The following is a 27,315-nucleotide window of genomic DNA, read 5'->3' on the forward strand; positions in this document are numbered from 1 at the left end:
GATGACAACTAAAATAATTCTAGGCAAGACTGTCACTAACAACTTGTTAAAGAAAGGCATTGAGGTAATCAAAAGAAAACCATGCCCCTGTCTAGACTCACTTCCCAAGGCTCAGTCTTCCCTTCTTTCTATCATGATCCAATCAAGTATGGCAAGTTTTGAAGACCTTAACCTGACTCAGCACTTCTTCCTGAGCAAACAGACAGAGTGATCGCCTTCAATTTAAATGTTTCTAGCTTGGCTGGAAATGCTTCCCTTTGCTCAATGCCAGATAATAATGAGTGGGTCTTTCCAACTGTGGGCTCACTAGTTTGTTTCATAAAACAGGAATGGTGACAAACTCTACTTCATTGCAAGGCTGCCAGAAGGTTTTAGTTGGGTAACCCAGGTAAAGGATTAAACATATAGCATAAAAATCACATGTGCTCATAGCCAAGTCCCAAGCTTGCAGATCCTCCAACAATGTATATTCCAGTAGTTGGTATGGTATTTCTGATTGTCTTTGTTATCAAAAACACTAAGAGTGCCCAGACACCATAGTAGATGCCATTTGTCCCAGCACTCAGTAGGCAGAGGCAGGCATATCTCTGTGAATTCAATGCCAGCATGGTCTACATACTGAGTTCCAGACCAGCCAAGATTACACAGAGACCCTTTCTCAAACATACAAACAAAAAGGGACCCTTGCGCCTATGAGTGGAAACACAATTACCACAGTTATTGCCTTGGGTCATGTTACTATTGCTGTGATGAAACACCATGACCAAAATAAACTTGTGGTTTAAGCTTCCATGTCACTGTTCATCATTGAAGGGAAGTCAGGACAGGAACTCAAAGAGAGCTGGAACCTAGAATCAGGAGCTCATGCAGAGGCCATGGTTACTGGTGTTGCTTACTGGCTTGTTCCTTGTGGCCTGCTCAGCCTGCTTTCCTATAGATGCCATGACCACCAGCTCAGGGATAGCCCCACACACAATGGGCAGGGCCCTTTCACACCAGCCACTAAGAAAATGTCTTACAGGCCTGTGTGCAGCCTGGTGTTTGGAGGCATTTTCTCAGTAGAGGCTCCCTGCTCTCAGATGACACTAGCTTATGTCAAGTTGACATAAAAATAGCCAGCACACTAAAAACAAAAAGATCAAGAAAATGACTCCTAATGATATTCTTCTATATTCATAGATCAGATGTGTTACCCAGTCTTCATCAATCAGAGAGAGGCTTCCTCCTATAGCAGCAGACAGGAACAGATGGAGAGACTCACAGCCAGACAGTGGGGGGTTGGGGGGGGGGGAGATTCCTCTTGGAACACACATCTCTAAATAGGCAGTCTCCATGAAGTCCCTCTCCTCAGAGCTCAGAGAACCCAAGGAAGAGGAGGCATAAGAGCCACAGGGCCTAGGACAGCAGGATTACAAGGTCCTCTGAATCAACGGAATAAAGCTCATATGATCTCACAGAAACAGAAGCAGCAAGCACAGGACCTACAAAGGTCTGCACCAGGGCCTCTGCATACAGACTGTAGCTTTCAGTTTTGTCTTGTTTTTATAGGAATGAGTGGGTCTCTGATTCTTGTGCCTGTTCTTGGGGCTCTTTTCCCTCTGTTGGGTTGCCTGGTCTAGTCGCAATGCATCGTTTTTTGTTTCATCTTATTAAATTTTATTTTGTCTATATATGGTTGTTACCTCTTAGAAGCTTGTTCTTTTCTAATGACAGAAGAGGAGTAGAATAGGGGGAGGAGAGGGGAGGGGAGGAGTAGGGGAAGGGGAAAGTGTAATCGGGATATATTGTATGAAAAGTGAAGAACAGCCAGCACAGTTACCCAGGCCAGGAACCTAAGAAGCACCCAAGTATTATCCCTTCATCACCACCTGTTGCAACACGTCCCTACACACCTACACGTGTGTACACTCGGTCTCCAGCTAGGATGCTGTTTGGGAAGATTAGGGAACCTGCAGGAGCCTTGCTGGAGGAAGTGGGTCACTGGGGGCTAGTCTTGAAGTTGAATAGTCTGGTCTTGCGTCTTGCCTACTCTGTAATTATGGACTGCAGACCCAGTGTAACCAGACACCTCATGCTTCCTTCGCCGTGCCTTCTCAGTCACAAGCTTACATTTACAAAATATGTAAATTAAATTTAAAGACTTCATGTCTATCTCAGCCTTTCTTAAACCATGTGCCACAATCTACCATCTTTCCTTATGTTGACGTCATCGAGTATTTTGTCATGGCAGTGAGGAGAGTAATAGTCCACGGTCAGAAGCAACTCATAAACCATTTCTCAGATCTGACTCTTCTTCTGCTTCACCACCTCAGCCATCAGGAGCACCTGATTCACCCCTGAGGAGTCCCCTGGCTTCCAGCCTCACAGTGGTGACAAGAGAGATTGTGTCCACTTCCTGCTGAAACTCCATCAACAGCTTCTGAGTGACTTTAGGGAAAAGTTTATCATTTGTTTGTTTATTTATTTATTTATATTTTTAACATTACAGTTATGTTTCCTCCCATTTCTCAAGCCCTACCTCTCACACCACTCCATCCCTGCCACATTGGTTCTGTCCTTCCTACACCTTTGTCCAGGAGAGGATGACTCTTCCACTCTGAGTGTTCTTCCTCTACCCTGCTAACGGGGCTCAATTAAACACCGAGGGAGCTGCTGAGGACACTGGGCCTCTAGCAGCTGCTCTCCAGCACCCTGCGCTTTCTGACTCTGACCATACTGTCTTTCTTCAGGCAGTAGAAGTCTTCCTTGTAACAGACAGCTGAGAAGGTGGGATGGACCCTTGACAGCCTTCCTCACCATCGTAAACCCAACTCACATGAGGCCGGGGACATGACATTTTCTAAAACTTGGAAGCCCGGTTACATTAGGATGTGGGATCTGAACTAGCAAGGATGGGAATGAAAGCTCATACATCTTTGAAAGTCCCAAATGCCTGTCTCTAGAAGAGAGAAGCACAATGCTATATAGGCCACCATTTATAAGTTCCTAGAGAAAGAGGTTCCCACTAAACATCAGGCATTGCAGCAAACATGCTGAGTTGATTCAGTTGTTTCTTTCCCACAGTCCTGGGCCACTCGGCATTCTGCCCCCAGCTAGCAGGTGGGCTGAGAGTGACTTTACTTCAACAAACAAACATCCAAACTATGTAATCATGGGATGATATCTTAGCTGGATCTAGCTGACTGCTCACAAGGGAGTCTCTCATGATGGTATGTGGGAATTTTCACTGTTGACCAAGCCAGACATTAGGTACACAGCTGCATATTTGTGATGAAACAATCTGAATGGACGGATGTCGATGGCCCAGCCCTGAAAGCAGCCTCCATCCACTGGTGCTGGGCTGGGCTGCAGCCTGTTTTACACAGGAGGAGATGGTATCTGATAGCCTGCTACTTTAAAGACACAGTCTTTGGTTGTTTCTGCAGGGTAGTGATCTATACAGGCTGAAGGCCCTTTGGCAAGCTGTAAGGAACAGCACACATGAGAGGGCAGCAGAGTCTGGAGGACAAACTGAAACTGGAGACTGAGTTATCTAAATGTTTATTTATGTATTGGGTTTCTCTTGTTACTTGGAACAACTTATTAATGTAAGCAAGAATAATACAAGCTCTAATATGCATGTCTGCCAGTTTCCTGGGTAGCAGATTTATGTAAAATGATATCTAAATGCAAAGAAGATTGCAAATATTTTAAATCCATATCAGACACCCTGACTACCGGCCAAACTCAAACCACCAGTGTACTAGCTTTGATCATAGTTCTGAGCGTTAGTGGTGAATTGTTTCATTCAGCTAGTATGTTCCAGGTTGACATAAACGGTTCTCTGACCTCCATAGCAGCATCAGGGAGCATGATCAAGCACAAAATTATGTAAATATAAAAATCATTTTACAAGAAAAATGCAACATAATCAATTGTTCTTTAGAAGACAAAAAAATCTTTCTACAAAGTCTTGGTAACATCTCACATGTTAGAACTATCACAACCTCTGCACTGGCCTGGCCTGCCTCATAAAGAAGTGCTTCTCATGGGACAGTTTTGATGAAATGGGGGATGGTCTAAAGAGCAGAGAGAGGCTCCCATCGCTGTTAGATGAATTTAGAGGAGTTTTCTTTTACTCTTCAATAAATTAGTACACCCGGGTCTGCTGACACCATGTGCAATGATTTCCTAGAGTTAAAGAAAATGCTGTTTAACCCTTTTGTGTCTGACCCTTTGAACTCCCCTGAGAACTCGGAATACACAAGGTAAAAATCTGGGAGCTCAGCCCCGGAGTTCTCGAGCCTTCCTGTAGCATGGTTAATAATTATGCTCAGCCTAATGTCTAGAATTCCAGTCCCAGCCAAACCACTTTAAGTAGCAGGTTCATGGTATATTTCATTAGAGATCATGCCTAATGATTAAACTGAACCAGGCGAGTCTCGGTAATGATATTTGCCGTCTGAAGGACACTCATCCAAGCAGATGACCTGAGCCACAGCTTGGGGCCCCACTTGTTTCCAGAAAGGCAAAGTTTTACAGTTTCAAGTGCTTTCTTCCTTTTGTCCCACCTCCTAGTACCCACCATGTTCCCCACATAACTAAGATTACCCAGATTCTTATAAAGAAAACTCCAAAGTGAGCTGGGTAGATTCAGGAGGGTTCAGCAGCGTGATTTTTTTTTTCCTACGGTGGCTGCCATGCCTTACAAAGGCCTTCACTGGGGTCTAAGTTCAGTTCCTACCTAGCAGACGGCTTACCAAAGCAGAGTTTCTCCCAGGTATAGAACACCATTTACTCATCGACAGGTCCCTTGGAGAAGGACAAGCCCAACCCTCCCTCTTCCTGCTTGTCTCTTTACTGGTCACCAGGGTCCCTCCACCAGTGGATGAGGACCAACAAACAAAGAAAGAGAGTGTCCAAACAGACTCTTGATTTTTAAAAAGTAAACGTGAATAGAATAAGAATAGAAATTACAGTGTCACTAGGCAGTGGTGGTGCACGCCTTTAATTCCAGCACTTGGGAGGCAGAGGCAGATTTCTGAGTTCGAGACCAGCCTGGTCTACAGAGTGAGTTCCAGGACAGCCAGGGATACACAGAGAAACCCTGTCTCGAAGAAAAAAAAAGAAAGAAAGAAAAAACAAAAAAAGAAAAGTAAAGAAAAGAAATTACAGTGTCTGGGCTACTGAGGTGGCTCAACAGACAAAGATGCCTGAGTTCAATCTTCCAGATCACGTGAAAACCACCTTCAGCAAGTTGCCCTTTGACCTCCCACAACACACATACACCATATAAATAAATTAATTAATAACAAATATCTTTACTGATCTTCAGTATGTGGATCAGCAAGACTCAAGGAAACAAAATGAAGTCCTGAACTGTTCTGTGTTTGAATCAACAGAACAAAGAGTGGGAGGAGCACTGAATGGGAGGAGCTCAGGAGCACTGTGGGAGGAAGGAGAGAACAAAGGCTTCACTCAAAAACTGCTAACTTTCTGCTGAAATTTCTACACTACCAAAAATGCCCTCCGGTTCCATAAACCACTGGTAAATGCCACTGACAGGGGAGGGGTTTATGTCAATGTCATGAAGAGCACTTTGTTTCTGGGTAGGTGGCATACTAAACAGACAAAAGCCATAGGAATCATGATGGGTCATATGCTCAACCAATACTTTAGAGGCAGCAAGGCCAGAAGAAGGCGTGACCATGGCATATTCATCCTACAGGAATTCACAAGAGACCTAGGGAAGAATATTGAGGGTTCTCAAGGCTGTGGTGGGGCACAGTCCAGACATCATCCACATTGCAGCCAATCAGTGATTACATGTTTATAACCTTTGGAAATTTGTATGAATTTCTCAGGACTCAATTATTTCTTGTTCCACAAATATCAGTCCCTTTATTCTCTGATATAATATAATGTATCCCATCTAAATTTTTAAAAATTCAAAAACATGCTTCTAGTCCCAAAATGTGTTCTTGCACCAAAGAAATTTGACATCAAGTTTTACAGCAAAGGCCAACAGTTATAAAATTAAAATCAACTGAAAACCAGATTATCATGGTTAAACAAAGTAAACTCTGTCAGCCTGGACTGTGTGTGGTCCTCAGGAGACATCACAACACCTGGCACACAGTAAATACTTGTGGATGAGTAGTACTCATTTGATGTAACTTCAAATCATACTAGTGGGAAAATAAATGTAATAAACTTTTATCTGCAACAAAACATAAGCCAATGTGTCCATAAAGACTTTCAAGGTACTTGAGCAATCTTATCTCTGTGAAATCCAGAAAAAGGGGGGTGGGGGGTATGCACTCAGCAAATTGTTAATCTGCTTAAGTCAGCCAATGAAGAACATTAAAATTAGAAGAGACAGCTCTTACCTGCAGGTACAAGTTATGAGTGGGCCTCCTAGAACTGCCTAACAGGAGGCTCCAATGCACTTGTTTAGGCTGCTCGGGTAAAATCAGCTAGAAGCAACAAGATAGCCTGACTCGGTGTGGCAACGGACAGCACTTGAGAAAACCACAGGATGCTGAGAAAGCGGGATGAGGCTTTGTGTAGGGCTTTGGTTCTAATGAAGGCCTCTGAGGAGGAGCTAAAGGAAGCAGACGTCAATTCTCTGTCTGATGGTTGTTTCCCAAGGTGAGACGGGAAGTGGGTATTCACTGGGAGTGACTGTGAGGCCAGGGTGATTTAGCAATTAAAATACGGGGACAGCAAAGCTGCGTGGTAGTGTGGTCAGGAGAAAGGCAATGTTGCACACTCAGGCCCTGAGCGCACGGCAAAGCTGCTGCACAGTGTGGGAGACACAGAGCTTCCTGCCAGTGTCCAGCTGGCCTTCTGCCTGCCTAGCATCTGAGCCTGGCCGACACAAGACTACCTGGTTCTCACGTCCTCCCAAGCCAGTGTTCACGCTTTCCTCCAAACATACATTTTTACTCTTTTGGTGACAAATATTAAATAATTTCTTCTATGGTTTATAGAAAGAAATATTTTTAAGATCTTAATAGAGAAACAGGCCAAAATTAAAAGACTCATATTCAAAATACATTACCAACCCCTTTAAAACTCTACCTGCACTTCCCCAGGCCCGTAGGTACCTCTGACCAGGTATATAAGCCTCTGAAAGACCATAGTTAATGTCATGGTTAGGATTAAAATGTCCCCCATGGGCTCATGTGGTGCAATTGGGGGAGGCTGTGGATCATTTAGGAGGTGGAGCCTAGCTCCAAGAAGTGTGTTAGGGTGGGGGATTATATCTTAAGTTTTATAGCTATTTCCTGTCCCAGGAGATCTGAGGAGATGAGAGAGCCCCAACCTCCTGTTTCTATGGACACAGAACCACCTGTCTCCAAGCCTTCACACCATGCTGGATGAATCCTCTAAAATAAATAAAATAAAGTAAAATGAGATGATTCCCCTTAAGCTTCATCTTCTGCTGTATCTGGTCACAGGACACAGGAAGTAAGTAGCACGGTTGGCTTGTTTCTGTCTCTTACCCACTCTAACCTCCTATTGAACAAAGCCATGAAGCATTTGGTTTTTAAGACACACTCAAAACAGCTCCAAGGACATCCAAGTGCTCTAGTGTGAGGGCACCTGTTCTCTACCCCTCTATTCATTGTGAGCTATGGCCCCTTTATGTTAAAGAGACTTTGACTCAAAATAACTATTTACAAATGCCACTGTCTGGAAGACCATCTCCCCAGACGGGACGAGAGGAACAGGGCTAAGGAGTGAAATTCACATGTCGGTAAGAACAGAAGGAGCCTTCTATCAGCAGGGTCCACAGGCAGCTTCATAGCATCACAGTAATCCTGAAGAGAATGGTGTAACACAAACTGTCTCTAAACTGAATCACCATCCTAGTCAGAGTTACTGTTGCCACAATGAAACACCATGATCAAAGCAACTTGGGGAGGAAAAGGTTTATTTACGCTTACAACTCTCAGACCATACTTCATTGCTGAGGGTAGTCAAAGCAGGAACTCAAGCAGGGTAAGAACATGGAGGCAGAGGCTGATGCAGAGGCCATGGAGGAGTGCTACGTACTGGCTTGCTCTTCATGGCTTTGCTTAGCCTGGTTTCTTACAGATCCCAGGACCACCTATCCAGGGCTAGTACCATTCACAATTGGCTGGGCCATCATACATCAATCGCTAATCAAGAAAATGCCCTATAGGCTTTCCTATAGACTACCTTATAGAGGCATAGAGGCATTTCAAGTGAGGTTTCTTCCTCTCAAATGACTATAGCTTGTGTTAAGCTGGCATAAAACTAGCCAATACAACAACAAGGTAGAGGAACAACACTAGCTGCCTTTCTAATATCACATCAAGAAAGAACCCTGGGGCTAGAGAGAAGGTTCAGTGGTTAAGAACACTTGCTTTTCTACAGAAGGTCTGGTTCCCAGAACCCATGATGGACAGCTCACTGTCATCTATAACTCCAATCCCAGGGCATGTGACACTCTGTTCGTCTCTAAGAACACTAGGCATGCATGTCACACACACACACACACATATATATATATAGATATAGATATATATAGAGATAGATAGATAGATAGATAGATAGATAGATAGATAGATAGAGATAGATAGATACACAAGTGGGCAAACACTCGTAAAAAAATACAAATAAACATTTTTTAAGTTAAAATCCATGGGGCTGGGAGATAGCTGTTAGAAAAGTGCTTGCCAACACTCACTAGCCGGTGGGCGCATGCCTACATCTCTGTTCTTCCTGGTGTGCTAGGTATGCAGCACCACACGCAGCATGGAGAAGTTGCTCTCCATGAACCTGTTGCACACCTGTTCCACTTTACTTGGTTCAACACTTTGACCACAGAGAATGAAACTCATGCTGTTGAGGAATTCACCCATCTCAGACTCTACAGCAGACATCTATGTTCCAGCACCAATCGTACCCAAGGTGGCCAATCCAACAAGTGTGGACAGATTCCTGTCCGGAACTAATCTACTAATCTGTTCTTTATTTCAACTCTGGATAGCTATTAAAAGTGTTCATTCTTTAGACATGATAAAAAAAAATAACCAGAAAAAAAATGTATACTATTGTCTGCTTTACGCTTTAAAGCCCATCACTTTCATAAACAATATGACATGCATTGAAAAGTGAAAAAGATAGACAAAATATTATCTTAAACGAGACCTGGAAATAGCAGCTCTTCCATGAACCATTCAGTGAATATTCATTGAATAATGACTGTAATCTCACATTCTTCAAATTCTGCACAATTAGAGCTTTATCTTATTTGACTTTCCTGGAGGAATCTCGTTGGCCTTGCTACACGCTTAGGTAGAATGAGAGAACTGGTGAGCAGTACACAGACTCTCCAGGGTCTGGACTTGGGATAGGAAGAACTGCTTTTTTCTATATGGCAGAACTGGACCTAGGGAATGTTGACTAGAAAGAGCGTCCACCTGGGCTAGTGAGCAGAGTCCAGTCTGACCTATATCTTCATCTGCCTCACAGAAGCACTCCAGGCAGAAAAGTAAGTTCACCAGAAGCCTAGGATACAATAGCTTGAGGCTAAGCTTAGCAAGACCCTATCTGCAACATAATAACTAACTAAATAAATCAGCACAGAGAGTGTAACTCGGTAGCAGAGCACTTGCTAAGCATATGTAAGTCCTTGGGCAGAAGAACAAAATTTAAAAATGAAAACAAAACAGGTATTTTTGAGCCAGGTATGGTGGCACACACCTTTAATCCCAGTGCCCAGGAGGCAGAGGCAAACAGATCTCTGTGAGTTTCAAGCCAGCCTGGTCTACATAATGAGTTTCAGAACAGCCAGAAATGTGTAGAGAGATCTTGTCTCAAACAAATGGAAAATAATGGCACAACAAGTCCACCATGGCAACTGTTTATCTTGTTGGAAAGCCTCAGGCTGGATGTGTGATCCTGGCTGTTTCTGATGGGTAAGCTGTGAGGACTTAGGTGGGATTCCTTATGGACTTTGAACAGAGGCTTATCCAGCATACTCGGAATCTTCTCAACTCAACAGGGAGACTTGTATGAGTCTCATCTAGAAACACAAAGCTAGAAAATGGGAAAATAAGAAAGTGTTTCATCCGATCCTGAATGCCTGAGGATATTAGCTCTTCATTTCTGAAAACAGTCCAGCAAAGAAATGACTTTTTCCTTAAAGCATATAGTGGCCCTTACACACATCTGAGACTTCATGTCTTACCACTAGAGTATTATCCACATGTCAGACATGCTATAAGTGACAATAACTCAAAGATGATATTAATTTAAAGTTTCAAACTAGAACTTGCATTACCTCGGTATTAACAGCTTCCATTGGTCTCTTCTTGATTTCGCCTATGTCCAAGTAACTAGAAGGGAACAAAAGTAAGGGTTGCTTTTACATGTTTGAAGTCAGTTACATAAAATGCTTGAGCATTATTAAAAAGTAAAACCAGTCAGAGGAAATGCATAAGCCTGAAGCAGAAATCAGTAGATCGTGAGACTGGCATTCACGCAGCCTCACCAACCCGAGCTGAAGTCTAAGCCTCAACGCCGAGGGATTAGTGTGGAAAGACACACTTTGGTTAGGAAGCACAGCTCCCTCAATAGCAGTCTCTCACTCTAGGCTGACTCTCTCTCTCTCTCTCTTTCTCTCTCTCTCTCTCTCTCTCTCTCTCTCTCTCTCTCTCTCTCTCTCTCTCTCTCTTTCTCCATTTCTCTACCCTGTCCCTTTTCCTGTCCCCCTACCCCTTTCCTTCTCCATTTCTCTTCCATTCTTATTCCCTTTTTTAGAGGCAGGGTGCTATGCACTAAAAACTAGGCTTGAACGCAATGTGTTCCCAAGAGTGACCTGGACTTTCTGATCCCCTTGCTTTACCTCCCCAATGCTGGGGCAACAGGCATGTGACACCATACCTGTGTTATGCTGGGGCTCAAACCCAGGGCATGGGAATACTCTACCAACTGACTCGCTCACTAGCTATTTAATGTAACTCTATTGGATGAATCCTGTAAATTCTGTTAATCCCATTCATTACAAAAGTAAAATTGAAGGAAACAGTGAAAACTTAGGAAAGACAGACTCAGGTGTCAAAGTAGAGCTGGGAAAGACTAGGTAGGCTTCCCAGTGACACTGGCATGCCCAGTCCTGTGGGGTGGCTTGGGCATTAGATCAGCTTACAGACAGAAGGGGCGGGGCTAGTTAGCCTCTGAGACCCTTATCATTCCACTCTTTCCACTACAGATACTAACCAGTAACCAGTGCCTAAACACAACCTGAAAATGTGTTATCTTTGTAGCCCATCACTGTGATCTAGTTCCAGTTTTAAATGCTTCCTAAATTGTCTTATAAATAAAAAATCTAATAAAATAAAGTTTATTTAGTATAAAAATATAAATCTAGCTTTTAATGTATAACCGCAATTAGATCTCAACTATCTTAACTTCTGTAACAGACAAGTTGTCAAAAGAAGGGTTTATTCAAATACTAAAGGCACCTGCCGTCAAACTTGACTGAGTTTCATCCCTGTGAACACCTATATGGTGGAAGGAGAGAACTGACTCCCTAATGTTGTCCTGTGACTGCCACCTTCACACTGTAACACACACATACCTACACATAAATTCACACAATAATATTAAATGCAATAAATCCAAGTTTATATATTAAAATTAAGTTTGGCTATTGAACATGTTCACTATTGGCTAACGTTTAGGTGGGGTTTTTTTGACAGAATGTTAGTTAATTGATACTAAAATCCAACTACATTTTCCTATGCAAATAGCAATTGTGTGAGACAGTATGCACAGTGGATCTCGGCAATGAAATTAGTCTTTTGTGAATTTCATGGCTGTGTTTCTATCAAAAAAAATAAAATATTCTGTTGTATACAGGAGAATTTATATTCTAAATGTCTCAGACCTAACAGGTTAATGGAGGTGAGACAACTCCAAAATTGTATGAGAAAAGTTTTAGAGGTGTGTGTGTGTGAGGACGAGCATTTGTATGTGTATGCATGAGTGTGTGTGTGTGCGTGTGTGTGTATGTGTGCTTGGCTGGTCATGCACATGCCACAGCTCACATGTGGAGGCTGGTGAACAGCTGTACAGTGGGTTCTCTCCCTCCATCTTCACATGGGTTCCAGAAGCCGACCTCTAGTCGCTAGGCTCACAGCCCAAACACCTTTACCCACTGATTCATCTTGTTGGCCAAGAAAAGTTTTGAGAAAAACTTTCTAAAAGTGCTGTAAGAGAAAGGTTTAAAACCCACCTGAACTTTGGAGAGGGCAGCAAAAAGTTAGAAATGTCTAAGGGAAAGACACCCCAGCAGGAAACTGATCTTCTCTTTCTGACAAGTATTTTGCTGTCTTTCCCAACATTACGTTGGCTCAAAGTGAAAGCCCGTGGATGACACTCACTCTTCAGACTCTTTTGCTTCATCAGTTGCTTCGGTTGTTACACAAGCACGTAATACTAAGCTCCAAACACACTCAGCACTTACTCTTCTTAGTGTCTCTCACTACAAGCACAGGGAAATACTGACTGTTCCTTGAACTCTAGAGTCTGTCGGCATGGAAAACTAACCATGGAGGTTTCAATAACAAACTCGATTTTGTGTGCTTATGTATGAATTAAAAGCAAATGTTAACCCTGCGGATCCACTATATACATATAAGAAGTGGTTTGTAAAACAAGTTCTGTATGGTTGGAAGCTGTATTTTATCGTTCTGAGTTGCTAGTACCAAACCAACAAAGAGAGACAAATGATTAAAGTCTACAGCTTCCAGCTGTTCAAATCTGAATGCAATTTCATTCTGTATTATTACTGCATTATATGTATTAGCATATATGTATTATAATAAATATGTGCTATTACATATTATATAATATAAATTATTCCGTATTTAAGTGGCTGTTTTTGTTGAAGTTGTGGTCATTACTATTTGAGATCAAAGCTCACACTGCCCCACTGCCCAGACTGGCTTTGAACTTACTCTGTAGTCCAGGCTGGTCTTAGACTCCTGTTCCTCCTGCTTCTATCTCCCAAGTGCTAGGATTACAAATCCCACTACACCCAACTATGGGAATAATTTAATTCAAAATATAGACATAATGCAAGATACTGGCCATAGAGTTACCTTATATTTATAAAATACAGTAGTATTTACAAAACCCGTTTATAGTCATAGTTTTTACTATCTTTTTTTTTTCGTTCTTAAACATAGGGTCTCATGTATTCAAGGCTGGCCCAGGAACACATAAAACTGAGTGTGGTGACAACTAAGAGATAGAAGCAAGTGGATTATAAGGTTCAGGCAGACCTTGAACTTCCTGTGTAGCAGAAAATGACCATAATTTATGATCGTCCTGCCTTACCTCTTAAGGGATCGGGTAACAGGTGTGTGCCACTACACCTAGTTTTATGCAGTTCTGGAGAGCAAGGACTTTGTACATGATAGGCAGCACTCTCCCAATGGAACTACATCCCCACCTTCACTACACTGGCAAGAAATTGACCAGTTTATTCCAAAGATTTGTCCAAGGACACAGCTATAAGTAGCTAATAAGTCTAAGTCCTCTGTTTGAAGTTCTAAGTTTCTGGAGGTGAAGGCGGGATGTCAGGAGTTCAAGGTCATCCTTGGATACAAATGTGGTTAAAGACCAGCCTGGAGTCCATGAGACCCTCTCAAAGAAACAACACAAAAACAGTTCTAAGTTTCTTTTAGACACAGGGTTCCATCAAGCTCTTTTTCAAGAGTTAGATAAATCATGTTTAAGGGAAGTTTCACAGAAGGAAAACATAAATCCAGACGTATCCTTTGTCTTCCATAAGAAGAAAGTTTCGGTTTCCAGAGAGCAGAATCCCTAGAGCTCAGAACTTTCGAGGTATTTTGGTAAAAATGCTTCCATACAATTAGAAAATAATCACAGGAAACAGATTTATAGTAAATCTTTTTTTTAACTCTTGGCTATCCTGGGGCCCAAGATAATTGTAACTTAAAATATTCTACTTTAAAGCTATAGAATATAGAATTATCTGTGAGTCCACAATTCCATTGGTAGATACAACTGAGAAACACACAAAGTGGTAAACAGACGTTCACAGAAATATTCTTCATAACATCCCCAAAATTAACAGCCCAAATATCCATCAGCTGTAAAGGATGAAGGAAAATCAGTAGATCTGCATCATAGGAAACTGCTCAACCATATAGTGACAGGGACACACGCTGCAGTGGAGGTGACCCCTGCAAAGTGCTACAGTGACGAACAGAGCAGACATAAAGTCCACATGTCCTACTGTTCTATCCCACAGACACAGGAAATAGCTTAGTGGTTGCCTCATGCCTGGAGGAAGAAGAAGTTGGGAGGTGTTAGTTTCTTTCGGGGAGTGATGGAAATTTAAAAGTGGATTTCTAGTAATGGTTTCCAACTTGCAGTAATGGCAAATCACTGAAATGGGTGGATTCACCATAGTATATGTCAGTAAAGCCTTAAAACACTCATGGAATGTAGTTCACTCTCCTGTCCACTCCTGACAACTCCCAGATAAACTTAAGTACTTTTCTTACTGTACCCATCTCTTTATGATTTGCATTAGAAGTATTGGTGTGCAGGATGGAGACCCTCAAAGACAAGTCAATTCCACAGACCTTAAGCTTCCCGGCTAATTCACAGTAAATGACTGTGAGAGAGCTCCCTATCCAGAAAGTAGCCAGTGGGTCCTAGAGATTATCATGGGCCAGACACAAAAGTTAGTGGACTTTTCCAAGCATTTTCTGACTAGCACAAACACCCCGGATACAGGAAGAGGGCACAGCACCTGTCTCTGTGTGTTCTGCTTTGCAGTGAAGGAATTCAAACAATGAAGAGGGAAGTCATAACAGGACATCCAGCCCTTGGATTAATAATTCGTTAAGGGTTTTATTGTTGTTTTGTTTTTTGTTTTGTTGTTCTTTTGTTTTTTAGAGTAAAGGACTTTAAACAAACAAACAAACAAACCTGTAATCCCACACTTTGGGGGCTGAGGCAGGAGGACTGCAGAGTTCTAGTTTCAGAAGAGTGTTACAAACACTGTCTCAGAATAACAAAATAATCCTGCTGTTTCTACACTGTTTAGCTATTCACTTAAAATCTGCACCTACTGCTACTGAAGTAAAATTCCTTCTCTGGTTTCAACTCTACCTGCAACTGCCAGCTCCCTGCTAGATGCACCCGGAGGTCGCCTCCTATCAACCACACCCCACAGAGTTGGGGCACACAGACTCACTTGAGTTTCTTGAAAGCTTCCTGGCCCCCAGCCACATAGTTGCCCCCGCTCTCTATCTGGTCCAGCTTCCGGATGCGGTGGCCCGTCCTCGGGGTGTAGATGTTCCTAACAGCCCCAAAGGGCGCCTGCACACCTCCGGTCACTTCCTTGAGGAAGACATCGAAGCTGGATACCTTCTTCTCGTGAATGACGACGCGGCGACCGGCGAAAAAGGGATCCCCATTGCGGTACACCAGCACACTCTTCACCACTGGCTGCGACAGGTGGCTGGACCTGGAGCTGGGACCGTTCATCTTCCCCGCGGGACGCCGAGCCCGCAAGCACTCCACCGGCCTGCAATAGCAGCTCGTGGACCGCCTCCTGCAGGGACAAGGAAAGCTACTCGAAGGTGTAGAAGGGCCAGCCGTGCCGGGCCAGCCCCAGCAGGTAGCAATTCAAGGAAGGCGCGGCACGGACGGCCAATCAGCGCTCGCAGGCTCGCACACCTGTTCCCCACCCCCCCATCCCCACCCGCCCCGCAGCATCCAGGAGTGATGTCTGGGAACCCACGCCGCTGGGGCTTTAAACCCCTGCGCGAGCCGGGACAGGAGGGACAGCGGCGGCCGCGCGCACTCAAGCGCGCACACATGCACCCGGACTCAAGTGCACACACAGTATTAACATGGCGAGATTCAGTGCCTAGCATCACGTCTGCGTCGTTTCTCCCAACGGCTTCATTTTTCTTCCCCTCGTCTTGCACTCTAACGCCACCTGCTCATTCGCTAGCCACATTCTCTCCCCCCCTCCGCCCCCCAAAAAAGCCATTTCGATCCCGACTAAAGTTGCCGGGATTTTCATTTAATGAAAACGAAATACTTAAAAATGCATTGAGAAGTTCGGACACAGTGGCGCGCGTCTGTCATCCTAGAATTAGGGCAGCTGCGACTGGAGGATTGCCTTGAGTTCAAGGCCAGCCTGAACTACCTGGAAAGTTCTAGGCTAGCCTCAATTATAGCCAAACTAAATTAATATCAATAAACTAAATAATCTGCAGGTTTGAAGCAGAGAGACGACTCCTGACCCTAGCGCTCCGCTCTGGCCAGCGCCGCCCAGTGGCGAGCCTCGGGTGGGCCCTTCGCGGTGGTACCTACCGACACTCGCGGGCAGTGGGGGAGGAGCTGGGGGAGGGGCTCCGGTGGGGGCGGGGCGGGTTGCAGACTCTGGGGCCCGCAGAGCCGTGAACCCTAAGCGGCCGCGCGTCTCTAGCACCGGTGCTCCCGCCGCCGCCGTTAGTGTCTTCAGAGGGCCTGCCTAGGCCCGCCGGGAGCCCAGTTTGTTTTTTCTCGCCGTTTCCATAGCAACTGCAGCCTCGCGCCGAGAGCTAGCCTGTGAACTAGGCCTGAAGCGCGCGGCGCTCCCTTGAGCTTCTCTGGCTGCCTCTGGCATCGAAATCGTAAGGGGGTTGGGAATGAAGTTACCATGCCAGTGCTGTGCCAGGGTGGAGCCTGGACACCCGCACACAGCTAGATAGGTGATACCTTACAGTATTTTCTGTGTTTACTAGGTGACAAAGGATTTAAAAAGACTTATGAGACGAAGGAAGAAGACTTGCTGTGCCCACAGCCTCCATGCTGGCTGCGTAAATTATTAGATCAGGCTGCGAAGTCCAAATAGAGTGGAGATTTTAATCAAGAATTTCGATAAAGCTGCAGGTGGTGGAGCACGCCTGTAATCTCAGCACTGGGAGGGCACAAGGCTGGAGGATTAGCCACAAGTTCAAAGCCAGCCTGGAACAAAATATCCTACCTATCGCACCCCCCCCCCCCCAAAAAAAAAAGAATACAAACAAGAACCTCAGAAGGGCCTGGAGTGCAGACACACGTGTTAATCCCACCACGAAAAGTAGAAGCGGGCGGAACTCATGGGTTCAAGGTAGCTGATTACATAGCCAGTTTCAGGTTAGCTGGGGCTACATAGTGAAACCCTGTCTTGAAAAGAGAAAATAATAGTAACAGTAATAATAATAATCAGCCTCAATACAGCTGCTTTGTCCTGTCCAGTTTGGGGTGCAAATAAAAACACAGATATAATTCTGCTGAAAGGAACCAAACCACTGTTCCCCTTACTCCTACTAAGTCTTTAAAAATCTGTGCATTTTTAAAGCAGGTATTCCCTTTTGAATGGTCTTGAGGTTTACAGACTTTTTCTCCAGTCTCTGTTTCCTGATTCACATAGTTGTGAGCAAGCAGCCACCATCAGCTCCTGTCACTGCCAAGCAACCTCATGCCACTGTGTTCCTAGCATGATGAACTGTGTGCAACCCCTCAGACAGCAAAAATAAATCTCTTCTTATTTCACTTGTTTCTTGTTAGGTATTTGGTCACATAGATGGGAAAATAACAGCAAACAACAGCCAATAACAGCAGATGTTCCTAATTCATCATATTTGAGTAAAAATAAAATTTAAAACTGTACATTAATCATTTAACAACGTACCAAGCATTATGTAAGGCACTTTACACACATTATCTAGTTTAACGCTCACAGTAGGGGTTGGGAAATTAACTCAGTGGTAGAGCACTTGCTAGGTCCTGGGTTCAGTCCTCAGCTCTGGAAAAAAAAAAGGCAAAATAATGCTCACAGTAATCTTCAGGTGTAGAAAAGGGAAAGTGAGAAAATTTACATGAAGTAAGTTATACACAAGGCTTCAAACTCCATCTGCTCTCTTACAGAGAACCCCTTAACCATGCTGACATAACAATATGAACCAACATGAGGGGATTACAATGTGGAACAGAACAACTGCAGTCCTACACACACACACACACACACACGCACACACACACACGCACACACACACACGCACACACACACATGCACACATACACACACACGCACACACGCACACGCACACACACGCACACACACGCACACACGCACACACACACACGCACACACTTGCTGTGCAGCAGAGGATCACTGTGAGCCTCTGGTCCCCCTGCCTCTATCTCCTCAATACTGGAATTGTAGGTGTGCTGTGCTTCTGCATACAGTGCTGGGGATCAAACCCAGGGGCTTCGTGCATGCTAGGCAAGCACTCTACCAACTGAGCTACTTCAGTGACCACAGAAATGTTTTAATTAAAATCATAAACCAGAATGTTGCCTCGAATATTGGTAGCTTTCAAAGGGTCAAAGAAAACTATAACAGAGAGAGAGTAAGAGGAGAGCTTCTGGCTCTGGGGTTACACAGGTAGAAGGTCGGTCGGGAAAGCAGCTGTGAACAGTCAGCCGAAGACTCAAACCTCCAACAGTGTAAACCTCCCTGCTGTCCACACCAGCCCCACCCAGGATGAAACTGCTCAAACTGCTTCACAATCATTCTGGGTGTGGGTCACTAGTCGCCAGTCTGTGAAGGCACCCACATCTCTATTTCATGCCCTTTGTGACGGTGTCACCAGCCGGCATTATCTCCTCAGTCCACTCTTGATCATGGGGCCTTAAGATAAAAGCTTACCTCCATTTTCATCTCCCTGGGCTGAATCAAAAGGGTAACAAGAGAAAGCCAGTGAGCACTGGCTTCTCCCTTTCTCCCATGTCCTGCTTTGTGAGTTGTGGGATTGGGAGCTGCTGCTGATACAGCTCCTGACACCTCCAGTCCACCTGCCACCTTGTGTTGCCCTCCTCCTCCATTAAGTTGCTTACCAGGTATTGGGACAAAGCAATGAGAAAGCACCACACATTTTCTTAAAATACTCTCTTTTTCTTTGTATCCTGTGGAAGTTTGAATAAAAAGGGCTCCCATAGGCACACAAGGAATGGCTCTGTTAGGAGGTGTGGCCCTGATTGAGTAGGTATGGCTTTGCTGGAGAAAGTGTGTCACTAGGGGGTGGCCTTTGAGGTCTCAGAAGCTCAAGCCTGGCCAGTGTAGCATTGTCTTCCTCCTGCCTACTGATCTGGATGTAGAATTCTCAGCATCTTCTCCAGCACCATGTCTGCTTGCATGTTGCCATGCTCCCCACCATGACAACATGAACTAAACCTCAAAACTGTTAGCTAGCACCAATTAAGAGTTTTCCTTTATAAGACTTGCCGTGGTCATGGTGTTTCTTCACAGCAATAAAACCCTGACTAAGACCTTCCCTTTCTTTACAAGTGGACTCCCCTACTCATTTGCTCAAAGCTGGAACGTGAGCATTGCTCTTCCTTATACAGTTAACGACCTCAGAGAAACAGCCAACTGCAACTCAAAATCAAATCAATCGTCTCCCTCTCCCTCTCCCTCTCCCTCTCCCTCTCCCTCTCCCTCTCCCTCCCTCTCTCCCTCCTTTCCTTCCTCCCTCCTTCCCTCCCTCCTTCCCTCCCCTTGTTCCTTTAATTTGCTGAATTGGTACTGAAGTTCTGAAAAGCTCAATAGTGAGCTAAGATCAGACATGGCTTAAAGTAGTATTAAAAGTTACTCCCTGCAGAAGGATGCTGCAGTGTGTGGGACACACTTAGAAAGGCAGGAAGAATTTCATTTTAGCTTCTTCTAAGTGTATAAAGGGTACTGAAGATGAACAAGATGGCCCAAAAATGGTATTTAAGGGATATTTTCTGTGAACTAAAAGTACTACCAGACTCTGGAGTCCTCAAGTGTTTCCTACTGTGTTTTTCTGCTGACATAATACAACTGAACCTACAGCATGCATTTGTATGCGTTCCTTAGCCATCAAGATTTACCAACCCCACCACTTAAATATTCTCAAATTCCCTTATTCCATCCCATTTCTACCTAAAAACAAACAAACAAACAAAAACAAAACAAAAAAACAAGGATTCGTCCTCTAAAAAGTGACCCTATTTCCAGTTGGGTTTCTCTAGTTTCCATTCTCCTCAGCCAGCCAGCCTGAAAGAGCTCTGCAAAACAAAGGTATTTCTTCCCCATTCTAGCTTGAAATGCTGTTGCTGCTGCTGCTGCTGCTGCTGCTGCTGCTGCTGCTGCTGCTGCTGCTGCTGCTCATGGTGGCACATGCCTTTAACCCCTGCACTTAGGAAGCTGAGGCACTGAATTGGTGTGAGTTTCAGACCTTGATCTGCACTCTGAAGGTGCTTTTCCTTTCCCTGGGGTGATATCAGGAATCATCAGCTGGGAATACCCTATCCTGCTACCTCTCCCTCTCGTAGGGAGGGCCCCTCTGATGGCACTCCCTATCCCTCTGCAATCCAAAGCTTGACTCTCCACTTCCTTTAACATCTCTTTGGCTGTGCTTTCTGCCCCCACCCTCTTCCTATCTCCATCTATCTGGCTCCATCCAACCGATGTGTCAAGCCACTACTTAAATATCATCGCTCCAGGAAATAATTTCTGTGCCACTGCCCAGATCAGGATGAGTACCCCTCTGGATTATTATATATGTTCCTCCATCATTTTACCAACTGTAATTGTGTCTTTGTATAATGATGTATATGTTTGTATTACAAACCTATGTGTAAACCTATGTGTGTAAAGTTTCCAGGCGGAAAGATTGTGCCTGTTTTATTCATGCATCGTTCCAGCGCCTAGCACAGTAAGGAAAAGTAATTATTTTGTGAATGAATAGAGAATATATTCTGAAGTTAAGAAAATAAGCTGTATAAAACTAGAAAATGTTCTTATGCCACAAATTACAGTTTAACGCATATACACACACATACATACACACACACACACACACACACACACACAGAGCAACTGCTCAGACACTGAGCTAGGATTTTAATGTTTATGCAAGACAATAGAGACATGCATGAAATGTGAAGCCAATTCCTTGCTTGTCCTTCCAGAGCATTCTCTACAGCTGCTTTTCACATCTCAGTCCCTGAAGGAGCAAGAACTTCTGGGTTTGGAGCGACAGTTACAGGCAGTTATAGGCCACCTGACATAGGAACTAAACTGTGGTCCTCTGAAGAGCAGCAGGCTCTCTTACGACTGAGCCATCTCTCCAGTCTCAAACTAAAACCCAGGGCATCACTCACAGGAAGCAAACATTCTACCAAGTGAATTACAGCTCCAGTTCAGTTTTCTCAGCTATTCACATGGGTGATGGCTGCTGTTTCTGACAGGCCCTGATGCTTCTTGTCCATTCTTGTAATAGCTAAACCCTTCCTTGATGTGCTAGGCTCCCAACACCAGTCAGCCTCTTTGAAAGTGAAGGTGCCTAATAGAATAGGGGTATAGTTTAGGTACACAGCTTACATGAAGCCCTGGGCTGGACCCCAGTGGCTGGATCTAAGAAACAGTGTCCTTATCTCTTTTATACGGCCAAATAATGTAGATTCTGTCTAAACTTACACCTTCTTCTTCCCCTCTCTTACATCAGTTTAGCCTTGGAGCTAAGTGGGAAATGTTTGTTCTATAAGATGACCATAAAATTAATGAATTAATGTGGGTTTTTGTTTGTTTTCCCATTTTGTTTGTGTATATGGGTGTTCTGTCTTCATGTGTGTCAGTACATTATGTGCACACAGTGCCCAAGGAGACCAGAAGAGGGTGTCAGAGTGCCTGGGACTGGACTTTCAGGCAGTCGTGAGCCACCAGGTAGGTGCTGGGGATTGAGCACAGTCAGTGCTCTCGGAGCTGGAAAGATGGCTCAACAGGTAAGAGCACCAGCTTCTGTTGCCAGCACCCATGTGGCAGCTCATGACTGACTGTAAATCTAATTCCAGGGCCTCCAATGCCTTCTTGGAGCCTCTGTGGGCACCAGGCATGCACATGATGCCAGGAAGGCACATGGTACACATAATTACATGCAGGCAGAACACCACATAAAGATAAATCATAATTTAGGGGCTAGAAAAGCAGATCAGTTGGGAGAGTGCTTGTTTAGCATGGCTGAGCTCTTGGCTTCGATTCCTCAGCAGTACATAGACCAGGCATTACGGTGCACTCCTGAAATTCCAGATCTCAGGAAAATGATCAGAAGTTCAGTTATCCAATGGCTCCTGCTTCAAGGTGGCCATACATGACATCCTTCAGACTCTTTCTTTTAAAAAAAGTTACTAATAATACTTGATTTATCTCCATTTTTGATGAGCAATCACAATCTCTAAAAAAAAACAAGAAATCTTGTGTCTTTTTGTGTAAAGTCATACATGGATACTGAAGTGAAACCCATAGAAATCCTTAGGTATTTATCTCCAGAACCTATGTAAAGCAAACGCCATGTTTCTACAAGTTATAGTATTTTCTTTGAGAAACATACAGTTTCATGTTGAGGGACCAGCACATGTGAAGACCTGCATGTGATGTGCAAATACATCATTCATGGAGAGTCTAGAGATAGGGAGAAGGAAGTTGGGAGACTTACAGACAGCTGCTGTCTTCTCTGTAGTGTGGAAAACAGCACTGAGTAGAGCAGTAAGTACCAGTGTTGAATGAATACCCCCTGACAGCCACCTGTGGCGCACACCCTGAGGAGAGTTGAACCCTTACCGTGATGCACCCAAACACTGTGTTTGACGTGACAGTGGAATGTATGATCTCTGCTTTTATTGATCCCTTAAGGAAAACATTAGTAGAAAAGCACTCCAACAATATTCAAGGGCATTCTTTGCTTGCTTATTTATCTTGCTGTTGTTTTGTTTTGTCTTGTTTTCTGTTTTTGAAACAGGGCCTCACTATATATCTCAGGTTGGATTTGAACTCACTATGTAGCTAATCTCAGACACCTAGCAATCCCCCTGCCTCAGCCTCCTAAGTGCTAGGGTTACCATAATGAGGCACTTTGCCTGCTTCACTACCATTCTTACATTATCAAAAATGCTGGATTTTTTTTTTGAGTTGATCAAATGTACTGCCAATTTGGTTTAAAAAAGAGAGAGAGAGAGTTCAGAAAAGCTAAAAAGCCTGCAAAAGCAGAAATTGTAGGAGGCCAGCATGCCTGAAGTCAGGATTAATGCTGTGTTCCAGCCCCTGACCTGGAACCAGGGACTGATGTTCAGATGGCTACAGAGAGAAGCAGGCACTAAGGAAAGTCTAGGCCACCCACCATGGAGAGCCCAAGAGGCCCCTAAGGGAATGGGGAGACTCAGATTGCAGTATAAATAAAATGGAGAAAAAAAATGATGCCACCTTCACAGAACCTGTACAAGGAAGAGATGGCCTCCTTTAACATCAGGATAAGGGCAGGGATGGATCAAAGAGATGACAGAATTTCTATGGTTCAAAGTCACAGTAATCAACCCCAGAACTATGGGACCTCATTAACTGTATCTTTGAGCTCTAAAAATTAGAGGCCCAGTTTCCAACTGCTAAAATAGGTAATATGGAGAAGCAACACAAACCAAACAGAATTTCTCCTTAACTTGAAAAACCAGTGTCAACGTAAATGTTAGGAATTAAAAGAAAACCACTATTTACAAAGCAGAAATTGTGACTGGAGAGACAGCCCACTGGGCAAAGCACTTGCCAAACTGGCCTGAAAATTTGGGTTCTGTCCCCAGTAGGAAAACAGAATTGATTTCCAAGAGTTGTCCTCTGACCTCCACACGTACACCATCACTTAAAAGCCGTCTCTTTGACACCACACGCATACACACATACTGATGATTTAAAATGTTACCTTATTGTTTGTTGTTCATGTATGATCTGTGTGTAAGCACCATGCAGTGCACACATGGAGGATAGAAGAGACTCTTGGGAGCTGGTTGTCTGCCTCCATGGTGGAAGCTGGGGATGAATTCAGGTTGCCAGGTTTGTACGGCAAGCTCCTTTAACTACTGAGTCATATCTTTGGCAAATAATAATAATAATACATTTTAAAAATGAATAAAAGAGAAAGTGATAGCATAGATACGGTCAGCACAGCTAAATGCTATCTCTTGGAATATCTGCTACATAAAATCCATGTTGGAATTAACTAAACATAATTTAATTAATTTCATTGTAAAGGAATGTCAGGAGTGATGGCTCAAGCCAATAATCCTGGCACTCAGAAGGCTGAGGCAGCAGGATTGTCACAAGTACAAGGTTAGAATGAACTACAGAGTAAAAGCGTATTTTAGAAAACAAAAGTAAAACAAATGACATCAAGAACAATGGTGAGGATGGGAAAGATGCAACATATCATAGCTGCCTCAGACTTTAAAATTAAAAATTACGCTATGGAACACCTATGTTAATAAACCTGAAAAGGATAAGATGAGCATGTTCCTTAAAATGCAGAAACTCTCAAATCTAAATAAATCAAAAACAAGACTCAACTGTTTGACTAATGAGTTCTGCCAAGAATTTATAAACTATGAATTATAAACTATAATTTTAATCTAATACTAGCTCTTTCTGAATCTAGCATAGCCTTTTTATCAAAATCTGGCAAGAACAAAGAAAAATGGTATGTAAATATAATCATTCTAATCTAAATATTAAGCAAAAACCAAGATTATACAGCATAAATTATGACATGAAGGCAAAGTTATTTTTGACATTAGAAAAAAATAATTGAATTACCTATGTTATAGATTAAAGAAGAAAAATCGTATGATTGTTTCAAAAGTTATAGATGAAATTTAATATTCAGTTAGGACAGAAATCTTAGAAAACTAGGAATAAAACCACTACTGAGGGTGTACCTCAGTAATAGAGTGCTTGCCCAACACACTGCTTCAGGATACCTGGGTTCCAATCTCAGCATCAAGAAAAAGCACCATAATTGTGGTAGCGTAACAAAGATCCATCAAAGTGAAGCTACTACAGACCTCACAGCTAACAGTGGAACATTGGAGCGGACCTCTGTGAGACTGGGAACAAGATGAAGCTGCCTCTAAGCCATGTCTCTGAAGAGTGTGCTATCGTCCCTAGCCAGCCCCATAAACCAAAGAAAAAGAAACAACGTCTAAACAAACTGGGAAAAAAAGCTTGAAAGTGTATTGGAAATCCAAGAGAGTCTGGAGAAGTGAGCCTTACACTGAGGATATTTACCACTTATCCCTGTGACCGAACAGCCATCATTTTATCTTGGCTCACGATTGAGAAGAAAGCAATCCATCATGGTGGGGAAGGCATGCCAAGGAGCAGCCTGGCCCACGGTGCCAACAAGGACCACAAACAGAGAAAGGGAACTTCACCACTTAGAAGCTTCCTTCTTTTTCCATTTTTATTTAGTCTGGGACCCCAGCCCATGGGATGGTACATTTACATTCAAGACACGTCTTCAGCCTCTTATCTAAAAATATTCTCACGGACACACCCACAGGCCACCCCATTAATACCTTGGTTTCTTCTTAATCCATTCAAACCGACAATCTCAGCCAACCGTCACACTGTGCCTTAAGACTTGACTGGACGCAAGGCTGGAAAGATGGCTCAGCAGCTAAAAGCATTTGTTGGTCTTTCAGAGTACCCAGTTTCGGTTCTTATAATCCCCATGGTACCTTGCAACTATCAACGTCAGTTTGGGGAGGTGAAGCCCTCTTCTGACTTCTGTGGGCACCCAGAAGGCATTTGAGTGCAAAGCACTCAAAAACATAAAATAAACCTAAAAAGATTAGACTTGATGTGATAAAGTGAAGAAGTGAAATCAGTTAAAAGCCTGTGAGAGAAGACAGGAGAATTGAGAGGCGCACAGTCTGCAACCCAGGCCTGGCCCGGAGGCAGAGGCATGCAGTTGAGGAACGAGAACCCCGACGAAAGCAAATAGGCCCCAGATGGCAAAAGCCTATCAGCAAGGACCTAGAAAACTGAGAAAGTGGCTGAGGCTGCTGAGAGAGGAGCCCCTGCTCAGGGTAATCAACCGCCCCTCTGAGGAAAGGGAAACCCAGACCTCACGGGGTTCCAGAGTCCCTGGGTTCCACGGCCATCTTGGGGAAACAGTCCTGCTCTATCAGAGCTGCCCACTGGCAACATAAATGCCATTCCTTATCTGCTAGAGCTAACTCCCTGGATCCTGGAGTTACCGGGAGTGGGAGACTGGGCCTTCCCAGGGCACTCTTCCTATGCTTCTCCATCTGGGCTGGATTTCCCTGAAGCATGCTTCCCCAAGGAATGGGTTTAGAAACCCTGTGAACCATATGCCCAGAGGCCCCATTAGAGTATGTGGTGACCTGGAGGTGTGACTGTGCCTCAAGAGCAATCCATGGAGGAGCCCCATAGATGAAATCCCAGGAGACAGTCACTCATGGGGGAGGACAAGTCAAGGTGGGTGCCAGTGTAACATCTGGATGAGTGGAACAAGCCAATAGAGCTGGGTCGAATACGAAATGTTGTTTCTTGCATTATTGGGAGCCAAGGAATCTCTCAGGGGTCCATTAGAATACACAATATTGTTATCCAATTTGGGAGTATAACCCATGCCCAAACTAGACTCAGGCATTAGTCCTCAACAAGCTGAGTAAAAGAGCCAAATGACTAGAGAAAGGCGAAAGGGGCTATTCATTCACTGTGGCCTCACTGATCAGAAGAACAAACAGACCCAGTGATACCCAGAACCTAGCCCATCTTCTGGGTCCAGAGTGAGGTTGAAGGCCAAGTTTTTATGGGGCAGAGAGGAAGGCCTTTCTGATGAGGTAAACACAGGTTCAGCTCAGATAAAAGACCAGAAAGCTCTAGTTAAACAGTTAAACATTATCCGAAGATAATGTCCAGTTGTTGGTACCTAAACAGAAGCCTTGCATTAGAGCATTGCACACAGAGAAAATAATATTGGTATTGTAAAGGCCTGGATAAAAATAATCAAGAGAGAGATTTGTGTCCCTTAATCTGACTATCAGACTATTGAAACAGTGGACCCCAAAGAAGTGGAGATTTTCCCAGGAATCTTATGCTGAGAGAAGGAAGCGGCGCCAGCAATGTCAGGTACCCGTCTCCTAGGAAGACATGTTAAACAGTTCTAATAACTTGTCAGACCACCTTACAGGATGAGACTGAGGCCCAGCGATGGGGCAATGGTGCTCAGCAAATGAATGAATGTGTACAAAGGAGGAGAGAGACAAGGAGGAGGCAGAAGGAAGTTGGAGAGGAAAGGAGAGAAGAGGAGAGAATGAAGGGAGGGCTGCGACTCAGCTGTATCTACTCCAGAAATCCACACAGATATAAGTGTTAGGTAAACAGAACAGAGGTATTTTGAG

General features: G+C 43.9%; 1 protein-coding gene across 1 annotated transcript in view; it reads right to left on the reverse strand.

Moving 5' to 3' along the window:
* Dcdc2 (doublecortin domain containing 2) overlaps positions 1-15,546 on the reverse strand; it is a 155,631-nt gene extending 140,085 nt beyond the window's left edge. The window contains exons 1-2 of the mRNA XM_028776347.1: positions 15,254-15,546; positions 10,298-10,352 (exon numbers count right to left, since the gene is read on the reverse strand). Of these exons, the coding sequence (XP_028632180.1) occupies positions 10,298-10,352; positions 15,254-15,546 (348 nt within the window). The remainder of the gene's footprint in view (positions 1-10,297; positions 10,353-15,253) is intronic.
* Positions 15,547-27,315: the final 11,769 nt, after the last annotated feature.

The sequence above is a fragment of the Grammomys surdaster genome, unplaced genomic scaffold (assembly GCF_004785775.1).
Source record: "Grammomys surdaster isolate TR1022 unplaced genomic scaffold, NIH_TR_1.0 267, whole genome shotgun sequence".
Lineage (NCBI taxonomy): Eukaryota > Metazoa > Chordata > Mammalia > Rodentia > Muridae > Grammomys > Grammomys surdaster.